Source organism: Bidens hawaiensis, unplaced genomic scaffold, assembly GCF_021521415.1.
Source record: "Bidens hawaiensis isolate Kalapana, Puna unplaced genomic scaffold, B.hawaiensis_p1.1 tig00013823_1, whole genome shotgun sequence".
NCBI classification, from domain to species: domain Eukaryota; kingdom Viridiplantae; phylum Streptophyta; class Magnoliopsida; order Asterales; family Asteraceae; genus Bidens; species Bidens hawaiensis.
In genome coordinates, this window is record NW_027492183.1 from 83,715 (window position 1) to 107,310 (window position 23,596).

Here is a 23,596-nt window from a genome sequence, read left to right on the forward strand (position 1 = left end):
CATGTTCCCTACCATGTACAGATTTTTTATTCATCATATAATACAGGTGTTTGCACCGAGGAAAGGGTCGTGGACCCTCATGAGCAGAAACTTGGCAAATGCCACTGATGCAGTCTTATTTAACTATCCTTTCAATTTTTCACGAATGATATTTGAAGGATTAGTGCAAAATCTGGAGAAGCCAATCAAGCAAAAGTTTCTGGCCTACCCGAGATTCCTACAAATAATTTTCAATCAAGAGTTGGAGAACTTACCAACTATAGGAATCACTAATATCCTACAAAATCCAGATACATTTAAGAGAATAGAAAATCTGGCTAGCACTAGCAGATTTGATCCAGAGCAGGTGTTTGAGGAGCTGCCATGGTTATTGATTGATGATATTATGATACCTCAATTGAATGTGTTACTATCTGAGGATGAGGATGTGCCAGGAAGTGATGAGGATGAGAATAGTGATGGAGATGATGGTAATGATGGTGATGCAGGAGATAATGCTGGAGATGAAGACATTGGTAATGAAGGGAATGCGGCTAAAGGTGACAACCTATACCAACACCACCTTTATCTCCACAACCACAAGACCACACCACCCAATCCCCAAGCCAAACCTTAACCCTAAGCAAGCTTGAAACATCAACACAAACATGCCCACCACCACAAACACCACCAACCAACAGCCCAATACACACAGATACAGTCATTCCAAGCCCACCCCATACTCAATCACCACCCCAACCAATTACAACAACCCATCCTACCCCTATCCATACCCAAACCATACCATAAACCAGTTCCCAATCACCACCTCAAACCACAACTCAAACCCCACCTGAATCACAAACACTAATTCCAAACATCAACCCTCTACCATTCCCCAGTGAAAACGTTTTTGAATATGCCAACCCACTAAACCCTCAAACCACTAATCAAGACCAATCTGAACCTGAACCTTTCTCTACCTCACCACCAATAACCCCTCCTTCTGGAAACTTTCTATTTCAAAGAAACTTAGATCTAATGATGGAAAATGCAAGGTTGAAGAAGAGAAATGAGGAGGTATCCAATGAGAATGTGCTGCTACTAGATAAGTTGGCCCGGGCAATGATGAAAATTCAAACCCTGGAGCAGGAGGTTGAGAAGACCTCAGCTGCCCCAAAACAGGGGGAGAATATTATTGTGCCAACTGATGCTGAGGTTAATGTAGATGATGTAGTGATGGAGGAGGCTGGTGATAGAAATGTTGATGGGTTGACATGCATTTTGAATGCTTATGATGATGATGAGGAGAGTGAAGAAAGGAGGATGGTGGATGTTGAGTATGAAGCTGATAGATCTGATACCAATTATGAGAACCGAGCCCCGGTGCGGAACCGTGAATAATGGGTATTAACGGTGGAGCTCGGATCCGGGTTAGGATCGTAACACGTATTCACTCTTGAACGATAATAATGGACGGATGTGGAGAGTTCATTTCGATTAACAATAATCAATAAAGTAGGATGAACAATTTTATATAATCGAAACACAATAGATAGATGTAGTAGTATGATTTCATTAACCGAATGATTGTCATGAAGAACACTCATACATACATTCATACATACAAAGGAACGGCCACCCGGGGAGATCTCTTCCTCGGGCAAACTCTCCTAATACAATAATAAATCTCACAATACACACATTACGTAAACAAATTACCTAAATCATCTATTTATACTAGTCTTGTGCCTTGGTCTTCACTCCACCGCCACTTGGATAAGACCAAAGGAATAAAATATAATATAATATTTCACCCATCAAATGCTTCAATTACTCCTTATAATATCTTGTCATCTTTCTTTAATTTCTTATTATAAACGAGTAACGATTCGATGCGTTGGTCTAAAATATAATACCCAACAGGGTGTACTTCCTAAATTCAAAAGATGAGACTGTTGAATTGATTAAAAGTTGTGTGACTAGAATTGAGAATCAATTGGATGTAGGGGTATAGGTAATGAGAAGTAACAATGGAACTGAGTTCAAAAATGGGATTATGACTGAATTTGTATTGCAAAAGGAATATTTCAGCAATTCAGTGCCCCAAGAACTTCTGAACAGAATGGTGTTGCATAAAGAATAAATATAACACTAATATAGGCTGCAAGGACCATGTTAGAATATGCTTATCTACGTGTATCATTTTGGGCAGAAGTTATTAATACCACTTTCTTTGTTCGGAACATGGTCCTTCTCAACAAAAGACAAAACAAATCTCCTTATGAAATTTCGTATAAAAGAAAGCCCTACATCAAGTTTCTCAAACCTTTTGGTTGTAAATGTTCTCTATTAAACACTAAAGACTATCTAAACAAATTCCAAGAAAAAGTCTTTAGACTGTGACCATGTTTGATATTCTTCACACTCAAAAGCATATAGAGTATATGTGAATCATCATCTGAGTGTAATTGAATTATCAGACATCACTTTCCTTGAGAATCAGTTTAATATTGTTGTTGGAACTAGTTGGTTGTTTGATTTAGAGAAGTTAATCAAATCCTTCAAAATCTATCTGGAAGACATTGATGAATATTTTTTATAGAACAAGCGTTCCTGAAGCAACCATTGAAGAGAAGATTGACTTAGACAAGTTATGGTCTAAAGTTGCTAATGAAGACACAGGGTTTTCATTCAAAAGAAAGATTTCAGTGTAATGATGAAGATGAGGAAAATGAACAAAATGGTGAACCTCAAGAACAAAAACACACTGAAACATCTTGTGGTCAAACTGATTATCAACAAGACCAGACTTAACATGACACACAGTCAATGTTTGAGAATCTGTTTCATAATCTAAATCTTTCAAACGATGCTGCTTCTACATCCATCAGAATATGGAGGAAGCTGTTTTGAATGATAGTGCACAAAATGTGAATATTGAAGAAAAACATGTTTACTAATCTGAATCAAATACTTTTTTGGCCAAAAACACGGATTAGGATGTTTATATCGTGTTTTTATGGTTTAAAAGCTCGATTAATAACTCTAATCGAACCCCTATGTTACAAGGCTTGATAATTGATGTGCTCTGCTTGGTTTTGTGATACATGACATGTAGATACACTATTTAGAGGTCCAAGAACCGGAAAGGGCTAGAAAAGAGCCTAAACACCAGAAAACCGCAAAGGTACTAACCGGATACTAGTTCAGGGGTTGTCTGTGTCTAGTTTGTGACATGCTTTTTGTTAGCTTATAAAATTTTTATGGACGTCAGGGATCATATGAATGAGTCCCTGTTCAAATTGGGTAAGTTTTCAATAAATGGAGAATATTTGGCGATTTTATTACTATTTATTTTTGTTTTATTGTGAAAATTAGCAAAATAGTTTTAGAAAATTTGTGGAGAATTCAGTAAGGTCCTTTTAGGATCACACATAAAATTTGGGGTTCATTGGATAAACCTAGCTATGGTTTTCGGATTCCCGTTTAATCAAGTTTTAATAATCGAATTATGCCCAAAAACGTAATTTAGCTAAAGATTTAAATTACGGAAATTTTATAGGTATTATATGAAAGTATTTTAACCACTGAGAAAAATAATCCGATTTTTCGGGTACCATTTGATATAAATGAAGGATTTATCGGTTAAAAATAATATATAAAATGAATTTTATAAATGAATAAGTAGGTTAAATAATTATGAATATATTTTTATAAACTTCTACACATTTTAATTTATAAGTGTATAAATTATCATAATTTAGAAATAAAAATTTATAATAAATTAAAGATTTAAAAAATATATGTTTCGAGAAAACCAGTAACGGTATTATTAACGAACTGACTGTAATATCAAAACATCAAAAGTGTCAGATATCATATTTTTGGATAACTTTTGTAAAAAAAAAGTTTTTAAGAGAATTCTGGACAATTCAGTTCGCGTTTTCTACAACCCAGACCGTATAAAAACGTAAACAAACCCTTTAACAAATCCAGATATCTAAACCCTAACTTTCATTTATAGTCTAAATCATTACATTTACTCAAGTTTGTGTGATCTTACTCATTTTTGAAAAGCGTAAACAATCAACATAACCAGGCACGGAAAACGCTGAAACTAAGCCAAAACCGATTTCGAACATTAGATATTGTACAACATCAAAATATAAGACGGATGACATTTTCGACGCGTAATAGCCATACCCAGACTAGTTATACCGCCAATTCAGTTTAAAGACTATATTAGTATTAACAATACAATACCGATTATATGGATCAAGCTATAATTGAGGCATACTACTTATATCAGCAGTTTCTGATACTATATCACGATAAGGAGAGTTTCATGACCCCTCTTTCAAAACTATTTTACGAACTTTTTGGGTGAAGCATGTTTACATATATAAATCTATCTGGAAAAGTGTTATGATGGCCATTATAATCATTTATATTATAATAGATCAAAATATTAGTTATACCTTATTATATATTAGTTTGGTAATTGTTGACGGGCCATATTACCCTTACTAGCTAATAAAGGGTTTTCTCTTGGTTGTACATAAAAAGAGATAAATATTAACATCAAAACTTAATCATACACACATAACAATTTTGTGGGTTTCCTCTCACCTAAACAGGGTTCCACTCAAGAAGCCTAACACCATCCTTAACTATACATCCTAAAGGGGAACTCGATCAAGCTGACAACTATGTCGTCTACATACATACTCTGCTGCGATTACTACTCTCCATGTTGTAACAGGTTCATAGGTTTAATATTTATTATCTTTTCTATTACTTACATGAAGAATTGATCAACATGTGGCATCAGATAGATGATGATTAATCAGTTCTTCCTGTTTTTCCTAAATATGGAATTGAATCAGAAGAAATGGACTAAAACTTGATGAACCCTAATTTTTTCGGTTTCTTTCATCATGTTCTATTAGGAAAACAATATATGAAACTATTTAAAATCTGTAAAATTCATATTTAATAAACTCTAATATTTTCGAAATCTGTTAATTTCATGTTTAAAGATTTCGATTCCAAGTTTTTTTCGTATGTTTAATTGTTAAAATTTTCGATAATGTTCTTCGTGTTCATCATTATTATCGAAAATTATACATATGTTGGTTCAAAATCTAGATTAAAATTTGTTAATGGTTATTTAGGGAAATATTTTTTAAAATCTTAGATAACTTAGAAGTTTTAATATTTTTCTTAAAAGATTAGAATACCCTTAAAATAGGAAGCAAATATAATTGTTAATCATTAAAAAGATTTGAACCAAATCTTATCATTATTAATTTAGTTAATAAAGATCATCGATTAGTCTATGGGTTTTCAAGTCATTGTATGGGTTTCTAACTAGTTTACCAACCATAAATCATAAACCTCAGAAACCCATAAACCCATTAAGATTCTCGAAAACTCAAAATTTTTGGAAACACAATTTTCCAAGAACTAAATTTTTCGAGAACTCTAATGATTTGCTATTAAATAAATAGTTTTGTAAATTGTTAAATAATATATATATATATATATATATATATATATACAAATCTAAGAAGGCTTAACTTGAATGAACATTTGATGTATCACTTCTGCCCAAAGGTGATTTGTTACATTTACCATATCATTCAAGTCTAATTAAAAGCTTTTGTTAGTTTTTGCCTAAGATGATACGAATGTCTCACTTCTGCCCAAAGGTGATGTGTTACATTTTTATCTAGCAAAACTAGCCCGTGCATAATTAAAATAATTGTATCACTTCTTCCCAAAGGTGATGTGTTACAATTTTTTTGCACACATACTTAAATAAATTTTAGTTATGCTCAAAGGTGATTTATTTTTTGTTTAGGTAGAACTTTTAAATATTGTCTATTAGTTTGATGTTAATAATAGACATATCACATCTTCAATAAAATATAATTAATGATCCTTCATTAATCTAATGATCATAACTTTTAATTTGTATTATTTTAACATCCCTCAATGTTACTCACTATAACATTCTTCTATAATTAACAATCTCATCCAAGTCATCCACTCTAATCTCAAAACACAACTGAATTTGTCTCATAAAAAGTTTTAATAACGTTTAGTTCTTCTCAGTTTTAATTATCTTTTAAGACATGATATGACTATCCTACTGCTCTTTCTAAAAACAATCATTCTATTAAAAACTAGAGCATAACAAATGAGATGAGTCAATCATAATGTCTTTTATGATAATGATAATCAAGAACTTAAATAAATGTTATCACTAGAGTTATTCTAGATTTAGTTTTTCCTAAAACTAATCGAAATAACTCCTAAGATGCATGCATTCCTTCTAAGTTCTAACTATAAGGTTAAATGTCAATACTGAATACATCGTAATATACAATACGTGACCCGTAAAATTAAGGGCTCACATATGAAAATAAGTACAATTTTCTAGTACATTACATTCTAAAATTTTCAATAGTACAATTTGGTGTCTTAAGAATCAACTATAACACTCAGAAGTACCAAAGGAAAATGAGTGTGTTGATGAGCAACATATGTACAAGAAAAGAAACGTCCGGTACTGGAAAATAAGATGTTATTCAACTGACTGATACTGAAACCTAAAAGAGGATAATTCTAAGGTTCATAGAAAAAATACAAGTATTACTTCCATCTTTAAGTTCTCTAAGGAGAAGTCTCATTGCAAATATATGTCATTAGATTATGCATAGGCATTACAAGACTATCCATAATTCAAAAGAACTGGCTAAAATTGATAGTTGTATAAATGATATTTAAGTATGTTAATCCTAATATTTCCATTAACACATGATTGGTTGAGTCTAGTTCTATATGTTTACCCGAAATCAACAAATAACTAACAAGAGTGTCAGTGATAAATTTACATGTTAAGGTTATTAGAACCATGATAAACTGTTTTTCTAATTACCCTTTATGATACCTTAAATATTCTGGAGATTAATCAGAATTTAGTATCAATACTTAAGCTACATTATGACAGTTGTGTGGTTTGCATAGCCAACATAAAGTCACTCTTACCTTAAACTCTTATATTATTTGTTATCAATATCTGGATTGAAACATTTATAAAATAGAATTAGATGATACTACATACTTTAACAACTTTTGTTATCATGCAAATAAGAATTTAACAAAAGAAAAATGACACTTATAAAATTCATCCATTAAAACAAAAAAAAAATTCATGAGAAATCATGGCATGGTTTATGAGGGTGATTTTTCATCTAATCTCATTCTTAGTGATTTTATTTCATGTGTTAGATGCCCTAAACATTACTTGGCTTAAGGAATAAGTATGGGTCCACCATAAGTTATATTACACTGATATTCGTGGAACTTATTCAAAACGGAATATTCAGAAATAATTCTTTTATCATTTAAAAGGCTATCTACTTGTATCTAATCTGACTTCTATGGTCCATTATTTTAAAGAGATCCATTCATATATACTTAATACGATTTCTTCTAAATATGTCCCTAAGTTTATTATGACATCTGGACGTTAATGAAATCAAATCAAGTCTAACATATATATGAGAAATTCCCACATCACATACATCACTGAAACTCCTTATGTAGTTTTTCTAGAGATATTAAAGATCATTGGGAGCCTTAAGAGTCTCAATTATAACTTGCAAGATTTGCAAGAGGTGGTGGAGTGAAAACTTGATAATATATCAATTACACCTCTTATACAAGAAACTGCTCCATCACAACACTATTTCATCAAAACTTACCTCTTTAGAATTTACTACTACTACTACTCTTACAAAAGTTTCAGTGTTGCTTAAACGTGAGCAAATTCAAATTTCTTACTAAAATAATCCTCACAAGAGAAACTACGATAACTTACATCATTAACTTTTCTCTATTAGAATCTATTGGTCTTTAAATATTGACCCTAAGCATGCTAATTTCCTAAAGGTTTCTAAAGTCAGTGTGAGCATGAAAAGTTCTTATAATGACTTGTTAAAAGTACAAGATGCAGGGGGGAAGAGAGTCATTAAATTTTACTCCAAATTTAACTCCAGTTACACACCTTGTACACCATACTTCACCAACTTTTACACACTTAGAATCCTGTAAATGATAGCAACCTAACCAAGAACTAATTCATAAAACTGAAACTTCAAATAAACCCAATAATCAACTCAGGAGGTCATCTAGGTTTTAAAACCTACTAACTTTAATGATTATGTAACCTCCCTACTAAAGTTAAAAATGGATGTTGGAAAGCTTATTGATCAGACATATTCTAATTAAATCATTAGCATCAATCAATCTACTTAATGGACTAAGCTATTATTAGCAAATTAAACTAAACTTCATAAGTCAGAATAACGTTTGAGATTTTGTTGAAACACCTAAGGGTTTTCATGACTAAATTAAATCCTAACACAAACGTTAAGAAATAAAGAAGTGTGACTGATTGTTAAAGGTTATATTCAAGAGGGAATAAATTATCAAAGAATCTTCTTACCTATATTACAAAAGATTTCTTTAAGTATCATTATTGTTCTAGTAGTTTATAATAGTTAAGAGCTACATTGGATGAACATTAAAACAACTTTCCCTAACAACTGAATTACATATTTACATGTTCATAAAACAACCTAAAAGTTCTAAACTGAAGGTCAAAGAACACTTAGTATGTAAGTCAATAATATCCATGTATGTGTTATTGCAGACATAATAATGTGATGAAATACTATTACAATTATTTTCATCAAGAACCAAGTGGATTAATGTACCTACCTCAAGATGAGTGGGAGCAACTAAAAACATATTTGTCTTATATATATGACATTTTTTTGACAATATATGTTACATAAGTCAAAGCATTGTCAACACATACTTTGATATGAAATATCTCAAAGATATCCCTTACGTGATAGATATCATAACATTATGAGATAGAACTAAATGGACATTAGTTAGTTCCATAAGTTTTTTTGCTTTAATGGGTCATTTCACATGTAACAAGCAATATTGCTCTTCTTTAGAGGATAAAGGATCATTGAGATTATCTTCTTATGCGTCATTAAGTAGAAGCCTTATATAGGTTCAAGTCTATACTCGTTTAGATATTACTCAAAATTGCAACACACTAGATATGTCTAGATTAATGTGAAGCATCTAAAAGAGTACTAAGATATCTTTAAAGGAAACGAAAGACTATAATTTAAAAATGAAAAAGTGAGAACTCAATTGATTGATTACTCTAAACTTTGTTATATTCAGAGATAAGAAAATGTAATTTTTGAGATATATTCTTATGTCAGCAGATAAATCTATCTCATGAAGGAGTCATAATAATCTGATAACAACAATCTAAGTTATAATGACATAATATGTTGATCAATCACAACGCAATTAGCAATAAATGTTGTTGAAAATTTATCAGTGGACTCATAAGTTTATTAACTCCATATAAATTATATATAAAAGACTTACTGTGATAAAGTCAGCTACCATGTTTTCTCAAACAGTAACAGTTCTAGAGGTGCTGCATTAAATTTCAATATGAAACTAATTATTCGTTTATGAACGAATTGAGTAATCTAAATTTTCGTATTGAATACATTCATGATATTCTTAAGGATCCGATAACTAAAAGTCTCACCCATAAATATTATGAAAGCGCTTATAATAATGACGGTTTATTGATGACTATGTGCAACTGCATATCATACTATGAATGGTTAACTATCAAATTTCCTCGTCAGTTTTGATTTTGTGCATCTCTTAATATGTTCTGCATGCATAATGACATATAGACGAATTAATATACAAATAAAACGTTCTGAAGGACGTACTTGAAAATTTTGATCATAAATACTTAGGTTTTAAATAAGGACTACAGTATGATTAATGGGGGTCTTGAGCTGATGTTCAATTCAATGACTGTATTTCTCTGCTCCATTTAAGTTTAAAGTTAAAATGAGTGTTAACTCTTGATCAGGCTTATTTAACACTCATAATAAATGATTACTCGGCCAAGTTAGAGAATGTAAGATTAAATATATAATTATATATATATATATGGCCATTATAATCATTTATATTATAATAGATCAAAATATTAGTTATACCTTATTATATATTAGTTTGGTAATTGTTGACGGGCCATATTACCCTTACTAGCTAATAAAGGGTTTCCCCTTGGGTGTATATAAAGAGAGATAAATAATAACATTAAAACCTAATCATACACACATAACAAGTTTGTGTGTTTCCTCTCACCTAAACTGGGTTCCTCTCAAGAACCCTAACACTATCCTTAACTATACATCCTAAAGGGGAACTCGATCAAGTTGACAACTATGTCGTCTACATACATACTCTACTGCGATTACTACTCTCCATGCTGTAACAGGTTCATAGGTTTAATATTTATTATGTTTTCTATTACTTACATGAAGAACTGATCAACACCGGAACATTATACAATTGCACATGACCACATAACTATACATACGTGCTATGTTGTGTTAGACATAGTACTGGGGCATGTGGCAGTTGAGGCCACACGAAGTGTGTGGGCAGTGGAGGCCACGTGATAAAAGCACGTCAAGGGTTCACGTGTGGCTTAGTATAATTACATCATATACATACATAACATGAATACTATAATTACGCATACCGATTTTGTTTAAACTTGTGAAACTCACCAACTATTCGTAGTTGACCCTTTTTAACATGCTTTTCATGTGTACCAATACTGGAAAAAAGTATTTATGAGCTATGTGCTTGGGCCGTGAATGTAACTACTATAGATAGACGCAAGTGTGCTGGTACGGAATAAAGTGGTTAACGTACTGATCAACGTTATGTAACACCTAGTTTGAAAACGAAGTTAGAATGATGTAATATAATTTAAATTAGTTTGTTAATGTTTCTTTATAAACAATGTAGTTGATACCAGAGCAGGGTCAACTCCGAGAAGACGAAATTGTTTTCGGCCAAATGCGAAATTTTTTTGGGCCCTAAGGAAAAGGAACATTTTGTTGGGTTTAAACAATTTATTTTAAGTGGGCATACTTGGTTTTGGTTTGAGTTGTGTAAAAAACTTTTGCATAAAAATAAACTTAAAAATGTCTCAAATAAGACTTGAACCCACAACCTCTAGCTATTTGTCATACCTCTTTGCCACTAGACCAAGATATTGTTTATGTAATTTTGTTGAAACATTGATTATACATGTTTTGTTTCATAAAAATACATATAATTTAAAAAAAAATCGGTCCTAGCGGGTTGTTGGGCCTTTGGCCGTCGACTACCCCGCCACACCCTTGGGGCGGGCCTGTCCCAGAGGTGTTTATTACATTCCCATTTTACGCTTCTGCTATTACTAGTCGGGGTGTGACATAACCTCACAAATATTATTAGGGTCTATCACCCTCCTTTCACATATATTATAGGGTCTGTCACCCTCCTTTCACATATATTATTAGAGTATACCACCCTCCTTTCACATATATTATTAGGGTCTGTCACCCTCATTTCATAGATATTATTAGGGTCTCCCACCCTCCTTTCATAGATATTATTGAGGTCTGCAACCCTCATAACCATACAATCATACAGTCATGCATACATTTCTTTATACATATATATTTATATATATACTTTCTTACATACTCTTAACATTTTCTATATCATTCATATATCATTCGTATATAATTCATATTGCATTCACATATCATACACTTACCACTCAAAGTAAGTGTATTAACTAATCACATCGAATATGCACACAGCCTGAAAACATAACAAGAAAATGGGGCTAGAAACTCACATGTGTTCTGTTCCTCTCTAAGTTAACTGTAATAACCCTCCTTAGATGTGCACGGCTAACTTTGCAATAATTATATGTATTAATTAACTACTTCTAACTATATCATATTTCTACGTTAGTGAAACCCTCAACAAACGGGGGTCCGGGGGCAGCACCTAGTAGGGTCTATGGGGCAGAGCCCCTAACTGGGGTTAATAAGGCTTCATTAAAAATTTATGTGAAATATGCATCTTTAAACGAATCAAATTTTATTCTAATCGAATCGAGTTTTCATTCTAATCCAATTGATATTTCATTCTAATCGAATTGAGTTTCAGTTCGATTCAATTCGTTTCACTTCAATTAGATTCGTTTCATTTCAATTTGATTTGTTTTTTCCTCCAAACGAATCGAATTTCGCCGAAACTTGATTCGAATCTGGTTTTTCATACCTTTGTATTCTAATCACTTTCTTACATCCTGTTATGCCCGTTTTACCGGTAAAACGAGTTCTGGGCCATAACAACCTCATTTTCTTGTTTTAACGTGGATTAAAGAATACTCGGGTGTCCCATTTCATTCAGAACTACTTGTTTAGGATCTAGTTTATGTTTTTCTGACATTATACAGCCCGATTTGCCCTAATATCAAATCTTATGGCAAACTGACCTCAAAAACGTAACCTTTACAACAAGAACGTACCTTACTTGGATCTGGTTTGGTTCAGGTCTGAGTTAACATGTGATAGACAGGTTTCTTGTTGTTTGATGATTCTAAAATCAATAAATCTTCCTCTCTCTAGCCCAGATCAGAATCCGGGTTATAGAAGAGTGTTTTTATGTGTTTTTGAGTGTGTAAGGAGGCTGAATGAAGGAAAATGGGAGTTTTAGGGAGGTTTAAGGGTGTTTAAATATTCCTAATCACATGGACCTAAGACCCATCACCATCCCCTATTTCAACTTTTATTGTCCAAGCCCACACTCTATTCTTTTTGTTTAACTTAACTAAATAATAACACACCATTGAGTAAACGAAATTCTTTAATTTATTATGATCAAAAGTAGGATGTTACATAGATATTGTTTTTGATGTTTTAGATACACCTGGTTTTACTGAATATCTTGCTAGTGAACAAAAGTCTACTAAACAACGAGTTGAGCTACAAAAGAAATTGCTAATCATGAAGAACTCAAATCAGAATGTTACATCTTCTGATCATCTAGAACATTTTGTTAATAAAGTTGTTGAGAAATATTATGATAAGTATGGTGATAGATCGGGGATTATGTCCTGGGGATATGATGGTAACAAGGATATGTGGTGGTAAAAAGGAAAAGTGGAAACATGGAGTACTACAAGAAAAAAGGATATTTTAGATCATGGACTAAAGTTGATCTGACTTAGTTATCTAGATCTCCGTTTCATAATCCATATGGTGAGCCTTAGTCCTGGAAGTTCTTTCACTTCTTGGGTATGCAATCTTCTCTAAGGAATTTTCTGATATCCTACAGGATAATCATATTTCAAGAAAGCTAATAGTGTTATTGTTCTTCTTACAAACAAAACAATGAGAACAGTATTGTAGCCACCTACCGACAAAGTGAAATCTATTCTCATTAATAAAAGGTTTCCTGAAGGTGCTTTGGATACCATGCAATTTCAAATGTATGATGGTGAAACGGCTTCTGTTGTAATCGAAATTAACAAGAATAAATACGGAATCATGGATTCTTGAGACTTGCTAAAGTTCGGAGCCTGCTGCCAAAGAATTCACAAGCATGGTTGCCTCCATTAAAGGAATAAGCTTTTGGTAGAAGCATTGAGGGAAGCTGATGCACATATAATTGATAAGTCATGATAGAAGAAAGAAATAAACCAAATGGGAGATTGTAGGGATATATTAATGGTTTATGCTTTTGTATTTGGCTATATGATTTTGTTAGTTATTTCGGTGGGCTTTGGGTTTAGTATGGTCTCGGCCTTGTTTGGTTTTGTTATACCATATACATTGATATGTTTATTATTGATTATGGTTAGACATCACAAGTATTATCATTCTAATCGGTTATGTTCAAGGGTCTTAAGTACCTGACGTAATATACGTGAGCGTTGAAGTCATACGATTCATCATTCTTATTTCATCGTTGTTCTTGAATCACCACGTAGTTAGTTTCCGCCTAACAACACGTATACTTGACATCATATTGAAAGATCCACCCATGGCAATTACAAACACGGTAAAATAGTGGGGTTCCATCGAAACCGAAGCTAACGTTGTTTGTTTGTGTACCTCCCGCCAAGTCTTACAAGAACTTGGCAATTTGTGTAGGTCCATGTTACAAGCGTTCGACCCCCAATCGTGTTGGCAAGAATTACGTGGGTGGGGTTTGTTAAACCCGATATTACAACTGAAGATTACTTCGCAAATTAACCTTAGTTAACGGTCCAATGTGTGTCAGTGCTTTTAGTAGGTAATTGATGTGTTGCAAAACACGTATATTTTCACATTTATTTTATTAATAATTCATGCTAAACTTTATCATTTATTTATTGGAATTAGCATAAAATTACGTGATTTCATATCTCCAGGTACCCATGCATGAAAGGAGCGAAACAGAGGCTAAACGATGGGAAAGCAACTTGTGTAGGGATTTACACAAAGACCGAGGAGCGAGAACGAAGTAAAAAAATAAAAAAGAATGAAAAATCTAGTAAGAACCTTCCTCGCTATGCGAGGATGCTGGAAAAACAAGCCGATCCGGCTTATCTGAAAGTTTACTCCCAACTATTTTGTCTGTTGCGTAACGTGATAGACGTGGGCAGGACCGTGGCGGGGTGTTTTATCGGCAAAAACATATATATAGTTCAAAACCTCGTATTTTGCAACCCTAATGGGGATTATTCGATCCCAAGCTACCACAGAGTATTCTTGGATTAATTTGTAAGAGGATAGACAATTGGAATTAATCAGGGAGAAATGGTTGAAGATTAACAAGTTTAACAAGCTGAGTAACTCGGGTTTTGATTTTGATGCTTTAAAACATTTTTCATCAAGCCATGAACATGTTGAAATACTTCTTATCTTCTGTTGTTTTGATTGTTATGAACATGAGTTGCTAAACCCGTTGAACTACCTAGGTTTGGTGAATTAACGTTGATTTGAAGATTGTTTTGGGTGTTTAAGGAGTCTTTGATTGATTTTCGATAGCCAGTTCATGTTATGGTGATTTTATTCTGTGATTGTTGTTATGTTTGATTTATTTTGATCTTATTGAGCTCCGTGTGATCCTATCTTGCATGAATTGGTTTTGTGTTTAGTCTAAGGTTGCATGTTTACTGATTACTTGGTGTTTTCGGTTATTTGTGGTATATATCGCCATCGGGTTTGTTAGGTTGAAGTCGCTTAGACCAGTAGGTTTACCCACTTTTAGTTGGACTTAAACATTATGGTCGGTTATCTCTTTGGCCTAGTTGATTTAGTTAGCCCGTACGAGACCTCGATCAGCTAAGCTTTCTATTGTGAAGATCTAGTCATTGTGGTTTTCTAGCCGTTACGGTCCTCTAGCAGTTGATTAGGTTAATTTGTAAGCTGAGTTATTTAAGCCTTAACATTAAATTACCCCGTATCTCCTAGGTTTGTAAGGATATGAGCCTTAGGGGAGTTTGTGAATTTGATACAGACAAGTAATAGGTCATTAGGGTACTTAGAGAACAAACTGTGCCTGTCATTCTTTCTAGACGCAGTTAGGGTTTTTAGTAAAATTGATCGTGAGGACCTACTCACCCTTATCATTGTCTAGTTTGTTAAGACTTAGAACCCGGTTTCATAGACTTTTTGAAACTCGAGTGTCATTCATAGTCGTTGAGGATCCTCATGGGCTTTCATCATTTCTAAGAGTTCGTTAAGCTTCCTTAAGTTCTTTTGTTAAGTTATTTAAGTAACTTAGTTTTAGGTGATTAAAATAAAGAGATTACTCTATAGAATAGTAACCAAGTTTTGAAGTTATTCCAATCAAGTCAATCATAAAATATTTTGTTCTAATCAGGTCAGTAAACTATCTTTTGTGTTTTAATTCTAGATATTTTACCTAGATAGCAGGTTATGTAGGTTTGTTTTATTTTTAAATAGTTTGACATTGAAAAATATTTTTTTAAAAAATGGAAAAACTAAAGAAAAATATTTTTTAAATTGTGAAAAATTGCAAAAATAATAATAATAATAATAATCTGAACTTATTTTTTTAGATTTTTTTTTTTCAATTTTTGGCTATTAATAATTTTTTCCATCAATTTTACTAATTTTTATACAAACTTAAGTCATTAGTTATACTTTTAGGGTTAAAAGGCCCAACTGCACAATGCAATGTTAGAGAAAAGTATTAGTGCAAAAGTATTTAAAAAAGTATAGTTGGTCCGAAAAGAAAAAAGGAAAAAGTAAGAAAAGTTATGTATTGCGAAAAATAGCAAAGAAGTGTTCTCAAAAATAGATAAAAAGGCCTAATGCGCACATAATAAAAGGCCTGAAACTTTACGCACTAAGGTCTAGGTTCTTAGTCAAAATATATATATATTAGGGAATACAGAGAACAAAGTCCACTAAAATAAACTTTTAACCTTTAAACCCACATCCGAACACCCCGTACTCACCAAGAAACAATCAACCAATCACCCTGTAAGCATGTCCAAACACACCTTAAGTATATCAATAATAACAAAGAAACACAAGTTAGAGCCATACAAAATAACATACATAACTTCAACCCTGAAAACAAGAAAAAAAGCACAAATCTATCACAGATTTCATTATCCACAATAAACTTAAAACAATAACTTGATTCACATACAAATAATACATCATAAATGGACTATAAAATGATTTGCACCTTCAGAAATAAACTAGTATAACGGGCTCGGGCCAAAACATATAAACACCACCTCATTCACCAAAAGTCCCCTAACGAAGACGAATTTGAGGGCGTAAAAAATGACAACCTCCGCCTTTTGTTTGAAAGATTATTACTCTCTGAAAACTCTTGTGAAGCATAGAATTTATCAAGAACCGATTTGAGTGCTTGATAAAGCGAACTCACAATATCTTTAATGTTAACATTATCTTTGCAACCGGTGATTTCAAAAAGATTCATCATACGTGTACCTAACGTTGCCATTTCTGTACGGATTGTTTTAAAATTGAGGCCATCAAGAGTATCTTTTAAGTCACATAAAACCTCATGTGTATACTCACAACATAGAGATGCCCTTATGGAGTATGATGATTCATCAAGATTATTATCATCTAGTTGTTCAACTTTAACTTCATCGATATCCATAGGGATCAACATGCCTTTAGTGGCTTTTGTTGCGGTTTTCTTTAATTGTTTCAAATTCAAAATTACTTCCGCAAGTAATGAAGCTTTGTCCATCTGTTAGTTCATAATAAACGTCATGAAACCGAAAAAAATGATCAGCAACAAAAGAAAAAAAAATAAACGAAACATAGACGAAACCCAAGGGTTTGGTTTTATGTTTTTGTAAAAACTGAACTGAACAAAATTTACGACTTTTCATTTTTTATTCTGAACTAGTAGCTCACCCGGCGCGTTGCGCCGGGGCAGGTAGGTAAAACCCTGGTGATGGTAAACCCAAGTGTTGTCAGTCACGGGTGTTGATGCGGTAAGTCAACGCGAATTGACTGATTTTAGTTACGTACGTTATGTATTGAAACTAAAACAAAAAAATATATAAAAACGGGGGTGGCCCAATGGGGTTTCTGGTCAGTAAAGTCGAGCGTTGGTAAAACCCCAGCGTTGTCAATCGTTGGCATTGAGACTGTGAGCCGACACAAATTCGGTTGGTCTTCGTCACGTTTGTTACATATCATAACCAAATCAAAACAAATTTGGCACTCTGTCGATTTTCGTTATGTTACTGAAATTAAAACAAAATGTAATAAGCTTATGCAAATTCAGTTGGTTTATATGGCGTTCGTTATAGTACCAAAATTAAAAAAATAACGAAAAAATTTGTCATTCGGGCGGTTTACGTTATGTTTGTTACGGTATTGGACATAAAAAAACAATATTTTTTCGACCACTAAGGTGCCGCCAAGTGGCCCAATAGGGCACTTGCGGCACCAAAGTAGTCATTTATATCTATTAGTAATGTTATGTAAATTTAAAAATTTAATAAATAATGTAACACAAATATTTTTATTTTGAGGATAGAAATTCTTGGAGAACTAGAATTAAAGATAACGATTTTTAGGGATAAATGAACACTTTAGGGCGTCTATTTACCTTATTCTTGTCACACACAATAATGGTATTTTCTTCCCATATATATATTATTATTATTATTATTATTATTATTATTTACTGTTGAACTTTGATTTCTTTATATTGCCCCATACATATTAGAGCTGAGGGTTTCTCTGGAAGCCACCTCTTTATCCATTTGGATAGAGGTACGGTGTGCTTATATCCCACCCTCCCAAGACCCTACTTATAGATTTGCTGTTGGTGGAACTTCACTGGGTATGATTGATTGATTGATTGAAATATTTTTGCACAAATATATAATAATAAAGTAATCATTGATTAATACTATAAAAGATTTAGTCCTAAATCCATAATTTTGGGCCACTTTTTTCGCACAAAAAATTTCAAACACAAATCGTAAAACCTAGTAGAACCAAATCTATGGATTTTCAATTATTATAATAAATCCTAAGTATTTATAAGAATTTAATAAGTGTGTAACACAAAAGTTTAGCCCATATGATTACTAATCAACTAATCATTAATTAACTATAGATAAATATTTAGACCCCAATTTATTATTTGGGGTCAATTTCTCCGGCCGAAAAGTTTCAAACCTAAATGATAAAAACGAAAAATCCGAAACTAAATCCAACCCATATCGAGAAAAGAGAAACCGAATGATGTTCAAAAATTCAAAAATGGAACCCCAAATCTATAAAACGCTGACTAAAATTATGTATACACTAATACACCCAAATAAGGTTAGGTTCAAATGGGTTTGATCTAACAAAAGTGGCAGGCCAATAAACGGAGCATATGGGTTGGGTTGTGGTTTAGTGGATGAATGGGTCGACCAGCAACAGGGTTAAAAAAAATTATAGGTTTCACATGCCAATCATTTTGACCAGACTAGTTAAAAGAATTACAAAAATCAAGTCAGGTTTGAGTTGCGTTTTCGACATGGTTAACTAAACTACTAAGGTTTTGCGTTGTGTGGACTGTGGAGCCAACCCACACCTACAACTAGAACACAAAACGAATTGTCAACTCTTCTTAACGGGTTAACAAGGGTAACTTTTAGCGTGGGTAAAACACATTTAGTTGACCCAGTACACTTTTTCAATATATATATATATATATATATATATATATATATATATATATATATATATATATATGTGTGTGTGTGTGTGTGTGTGGTAAAAATAGATAGGGTGTAACTCTTCTTTAAAACACTAGACATACTTAGGGGGTGTTTGGGATTGCTTATTTACACCAACATATAGCTTCTAAACTTTTAAAAAAGTAATAAGGTGTTTGTGATTGTTTATATTATGAGAGGAAAATTTCCATAAGTTACACTTTTATAACTTACTAACTTAATGAAAAGTTATAAGTAAAACAAGGAATCCCAAACACCCTCTTGAACAAAACCTATTTGGTTTTCGACTTCTTTAGTAGTTAAAATGAACATAAATGGTTGAATATGTTAGTTGACGTTCTAGGGGTTAGCCGACTCTTCATGTTGGTAAACACCAAATAAAGTTTTCTTTTTTTTTTTGGGTAACATGTTAATTTTGACCCATTTAAATACTATAATCACAACTATGTTTACCAAACACTATGTGTGACATGTTATCAAACTAACATGAAATAAAATTGGTATTAGTTAGGCAAAAATATGAATTTGTAATAGGGGTGTGAATTCCTGACACGACGACCCAAAACCCGACACGAAAAAATATAGGTTTTGGGTCGGCCGACACGGCTTCTTAAACATGTCAACCCGAACCCGACATGTTTAAAAACAAATCAACCCGAACCCAACCCGTTAAAAATAGGGTTGATCTGTTAACCCATTTACAATATTAGAGAACTAAATATTTTGATTTTAAGGATAAAAAGTTTTAAATTTTAAAGTTAAATAATTAGATTTTTAACTTTTCATATATCAATTAACTTTGAAAAGTAAAACTATATTTTTACACTACTTTTATCTATTTTTACTTTCAACATTTTCATTTTGTTAGTTCTAACGGTCTATTTTCTAGTTATTTTATTCATATGTTCTTATCTTTAAACTAAATATGTGAACCTAAGTTTTTAATTGAGAATGAGAGATAAATATAAAAAAAGTTGGATTTATCACAAATTATTAACAAGTTTTATATGAATAAGCGTAATTAATTGTTTAATTTATTAATAAGTCAATAGGTATTACTCATATTCGTATATGAACGTAAAATGGGTTGACCCGAAACACAACCCGAACACGACAAATTTTTATTTGGGTCGACACAACACGACACGGATAAATATATGGGTTGGTTATGGTTGAAGAATCTCAACACGCCAACCCGTTAACCTGACACGATTAACACCTCTAATTTACAAGTAGTTGAACTAAACGTAATACGCAGCTGAAAAAGACCCAACTTAAAATTGGCATAACTTCGCCTACGTTTGGAGTTATAGCCAAAGTAAAACTGACGTTAATAGTCATAAGTTGTTTGTTCCAACTATTAAACTTGAATTCCATCTACAAAAGCACTGAGGGCATTTTGAGATTGAGTCTAGAAACAACTTATTGATTTGTTGATTTTTTGAAAATGCAAATAAGTTAATGGAAATGTATAGCAATCACAAAAGTGTTTTTTATTTTAGTTTTTTTATATGATGGCTTGGGCCAAAGCATGTCTGCGGTCGAGTATAGGGTCATTCTTAAGTACCGTTTGATGGTCCCAATGTACCCAGAAGACGAAACATGTCCGATCTGCCGTAAGGCCTGCCTGGATAAATTCGGAGAGCATGCGGTTCATTGCAAGGAGATGCCTGGGTTCAAATACCGACATGATTGGGTGCGGGACGTTCTTTGGGACATCTTAAGGCGAGCTGGGATATCAACTAAAAAGGAAGCCCCCGTAAACTTTCTTACAGACCCCACGGAAGGGAGATCCACTCTACGACCGGCAGATTTGCTCGTCTTTGGTTGGGCCGGGGGAAAACACGCTTGTGTTGACCTCATAGGGGTATCTCCCTTAGCTGGTTTGAGGGATAATGGGTTTGTAGCTGGGCAAGCAATGAAAAGGGCTGAAACGAAGAAGGTGGAGAAACATGCTAAAGCCTGCGAAGAGAACCAACATGTTTTTGTCCCTCTGGTTTTTGATACATTTGGCTCCTTGGCACCGGAAGCTATCCGTTTTCTAACCAGGGTCCAACAGGTTGTGCATAGCAATGTGTCGACTCCAAAGGGGCAGGGGTATGTCTTTAGCAGGTTAGGGTTTGCAATTCAGAAAGGGGTGGCGGCGCAACTTGTTGCCCGCCTACCTGCTATATTGATGTAATATCTATGTTTCTACATATTGGAACCCAATTTTTGACACATCTAAATAAAGAAGATGAGAATATTATAAAAAAAAAAAAAAAAAAAAAAAAAAACAATTCCAAACACGCCCATATTTCAATTCTTATTTGTTTCCTTTTATCTTTAAAAATGCATGAATTTTATTTTGCTAACTAGACAATCAATTTCAGTTTTTTAATTTTGGCTCTATCTGCCATACGACTTAAAAAAAAGGCTTTATATAACTGTTTAAGCATTTAATTAAATATTAACTTTAATCCAATTGTATATTTCTCATTTTTATTTTTGCTTTTCTTCATCAAAATTAACAACTATATAAATTAGATAAAATTAGGAAGAAAAAGAATTGACGGCAGATTTTGAGTTTTTTTTACTGCGAACACTTTGACCCGATAAGTCAAAACAAGAAACGGACCTTGGTTGTGCCGGGGACAAGGCTACGGAGCACAGACAAATGGCTATTAATCCTCTCTCGGCGGCGGCGTTCGGCTTCACTATGATTCCTCAACGCCATTAGCGCCTTATCCGCTTTCACCCCCTTGGGGTTGCTACGAATATTATTCATAAACTGATTGTAACCATTACTAAAACTCCCAGGCCTCACCAACGCCCTAACAATCTCTCCCTTGTCACTATCTAGCACCAGCGAAGAAGACGAAGATGACATCCCGTCTCTCATCATCATCAGTTCCTTGAGCACATGCTCTTCTAAAGATGTAAACCCCCTGAAACAATTTGGAGGGAAATCCATCATGATGATTGATGAGTTAGTTAATAATTTAGCTGGGGGGCTTTAGATTATGATTGGAAGGTGTCATGTTGATTGGGTGCAGTGGTAGGATCACTGAAGCGAGAATTACGTAAATTAGAGATATTTAAATAGCCTTTATTTTGTCGGGTTCGTAATAACAAGTTAGAATCAAACATAATTAAATATTACATAGATAAGACTGTTATTATTAATTATATTTGTTCTCATCTCTTCTCTTCTCTTCTCTTCTCTCCTCAATTTTCTCTTTCCAAGTTTTAATTTACATAAACCAGAAAAAACAGAAACATTTTGTTTGGAACGGCTTTTAAATAATAATAATAGGTTACAAAAGTCGTTAAGCGGATACAGCCAAAGAAAATTATTTTTTAAATATTATATATGTCAAATATCATTAGTTTACTAACATTTATAATAAAATATATGAACATCAATATAAATAAGAGAAATGCATTTTTAAATAATAAATTATTCTAAAATTGTTAGTCATTATATAAAAAATGATATTTATTATTTAATATTAAATAAATACGAGTTATGTTTTAATTTTTAAGTAAAAATCGGACAAAGTTCACCGACTAGTTAATATTAAAGAAATGATATTTATTTTTTATGTTTATTTTCATTATTTCGTGTGTCTTTTTTCCTCAACATTGTGTATTTTCTTCTTTATATTGTGTTATATTAGTTAACATTGTGCTATATTTTGTTTGACGTTGTTTTATATTTGTGATTTATTGTGTCTTTTTTAGTTATATTGTCTAGGGGTGTTCTTCGGGTTTGTTTTTCGGGTTTCGGGTTTTCGGGTCGGGTTATTCGGGTTTCAAAGTTTTAAATCTTGACCCGAAACTCGACCCAAATCTCTCACGGGTTTTTCGGGTTCGGGTTTTTTCGGGTTGGGTTAATCGGGTTTCGTGTATCCTAGAAAAAAACACAAAACCAAAAAATTTTGAAAAACTATAATGCTAAAGTTAAAACAAAATATTTTTCTTTGCTTATAACATACATAATCAAATAATAAATTAACTTAACTTGATAAAACAATTCAAATGAAGAGTAAAACTAACTCGAACCATAATCGTATTCGATCGGGCGTGATTTGGTTGTTCGATTATGGTTGCTATTAGTAATAAACGGAATTCATAAATTAATAATAAGCAATCGATGCATAATAGTTAGATTGACAACAGTCGATTAGAGTCAGATTCTGATAACTTTAGTTACTAAGACTTAACATATTATACATTAAAATATACTTAATTTCAAAATTAAAAGTTTATTCGGGTTGACCCAAATCTTATAAATCAAACCCGAGAACCAACTCGAATTAATTCAGTTCGGGTTCAGGTTAGTCTTTTCTCGGGTTCGGGTTCTTCGAGTCGGGTTAGTTCGGGTTCGGGTACGTGTTT

The 23,596-nt window shown here is 32.8% G+C and overlaps 1 protein-coding gene across 1 annotated transcript; it reads right to left on the reverse strand.

Moving 5' to 3' along the window:
• Positions 1 to 16,645: 16,645 nt before the first annotated feature.
• Positions 16,646 to 22,171, reverse strand: LOC143545127 (putative transcription factor bHLH107). Its single transcript, XM_077037064.1, has 2 exons — positions 21,834 to 22,171; positions 16,646 to 17,217 (listed from the first exon to the last, which is right to left on the reverse strand). Exons 1-2 carry the CDS (start codon positions 22,167 to 22,169, stop codon positions 16,735 to 16,737), a joined length of 819 nt encoding a protein of 272 aa, XP_076893179.1. The 5' UTR covers positions 22,170 to 22,171; the 3' UTR covers positions 16,646 to 16,734.
• Positions 22,172 to 23,596: the final 1,425 nt, after the last annotated feature.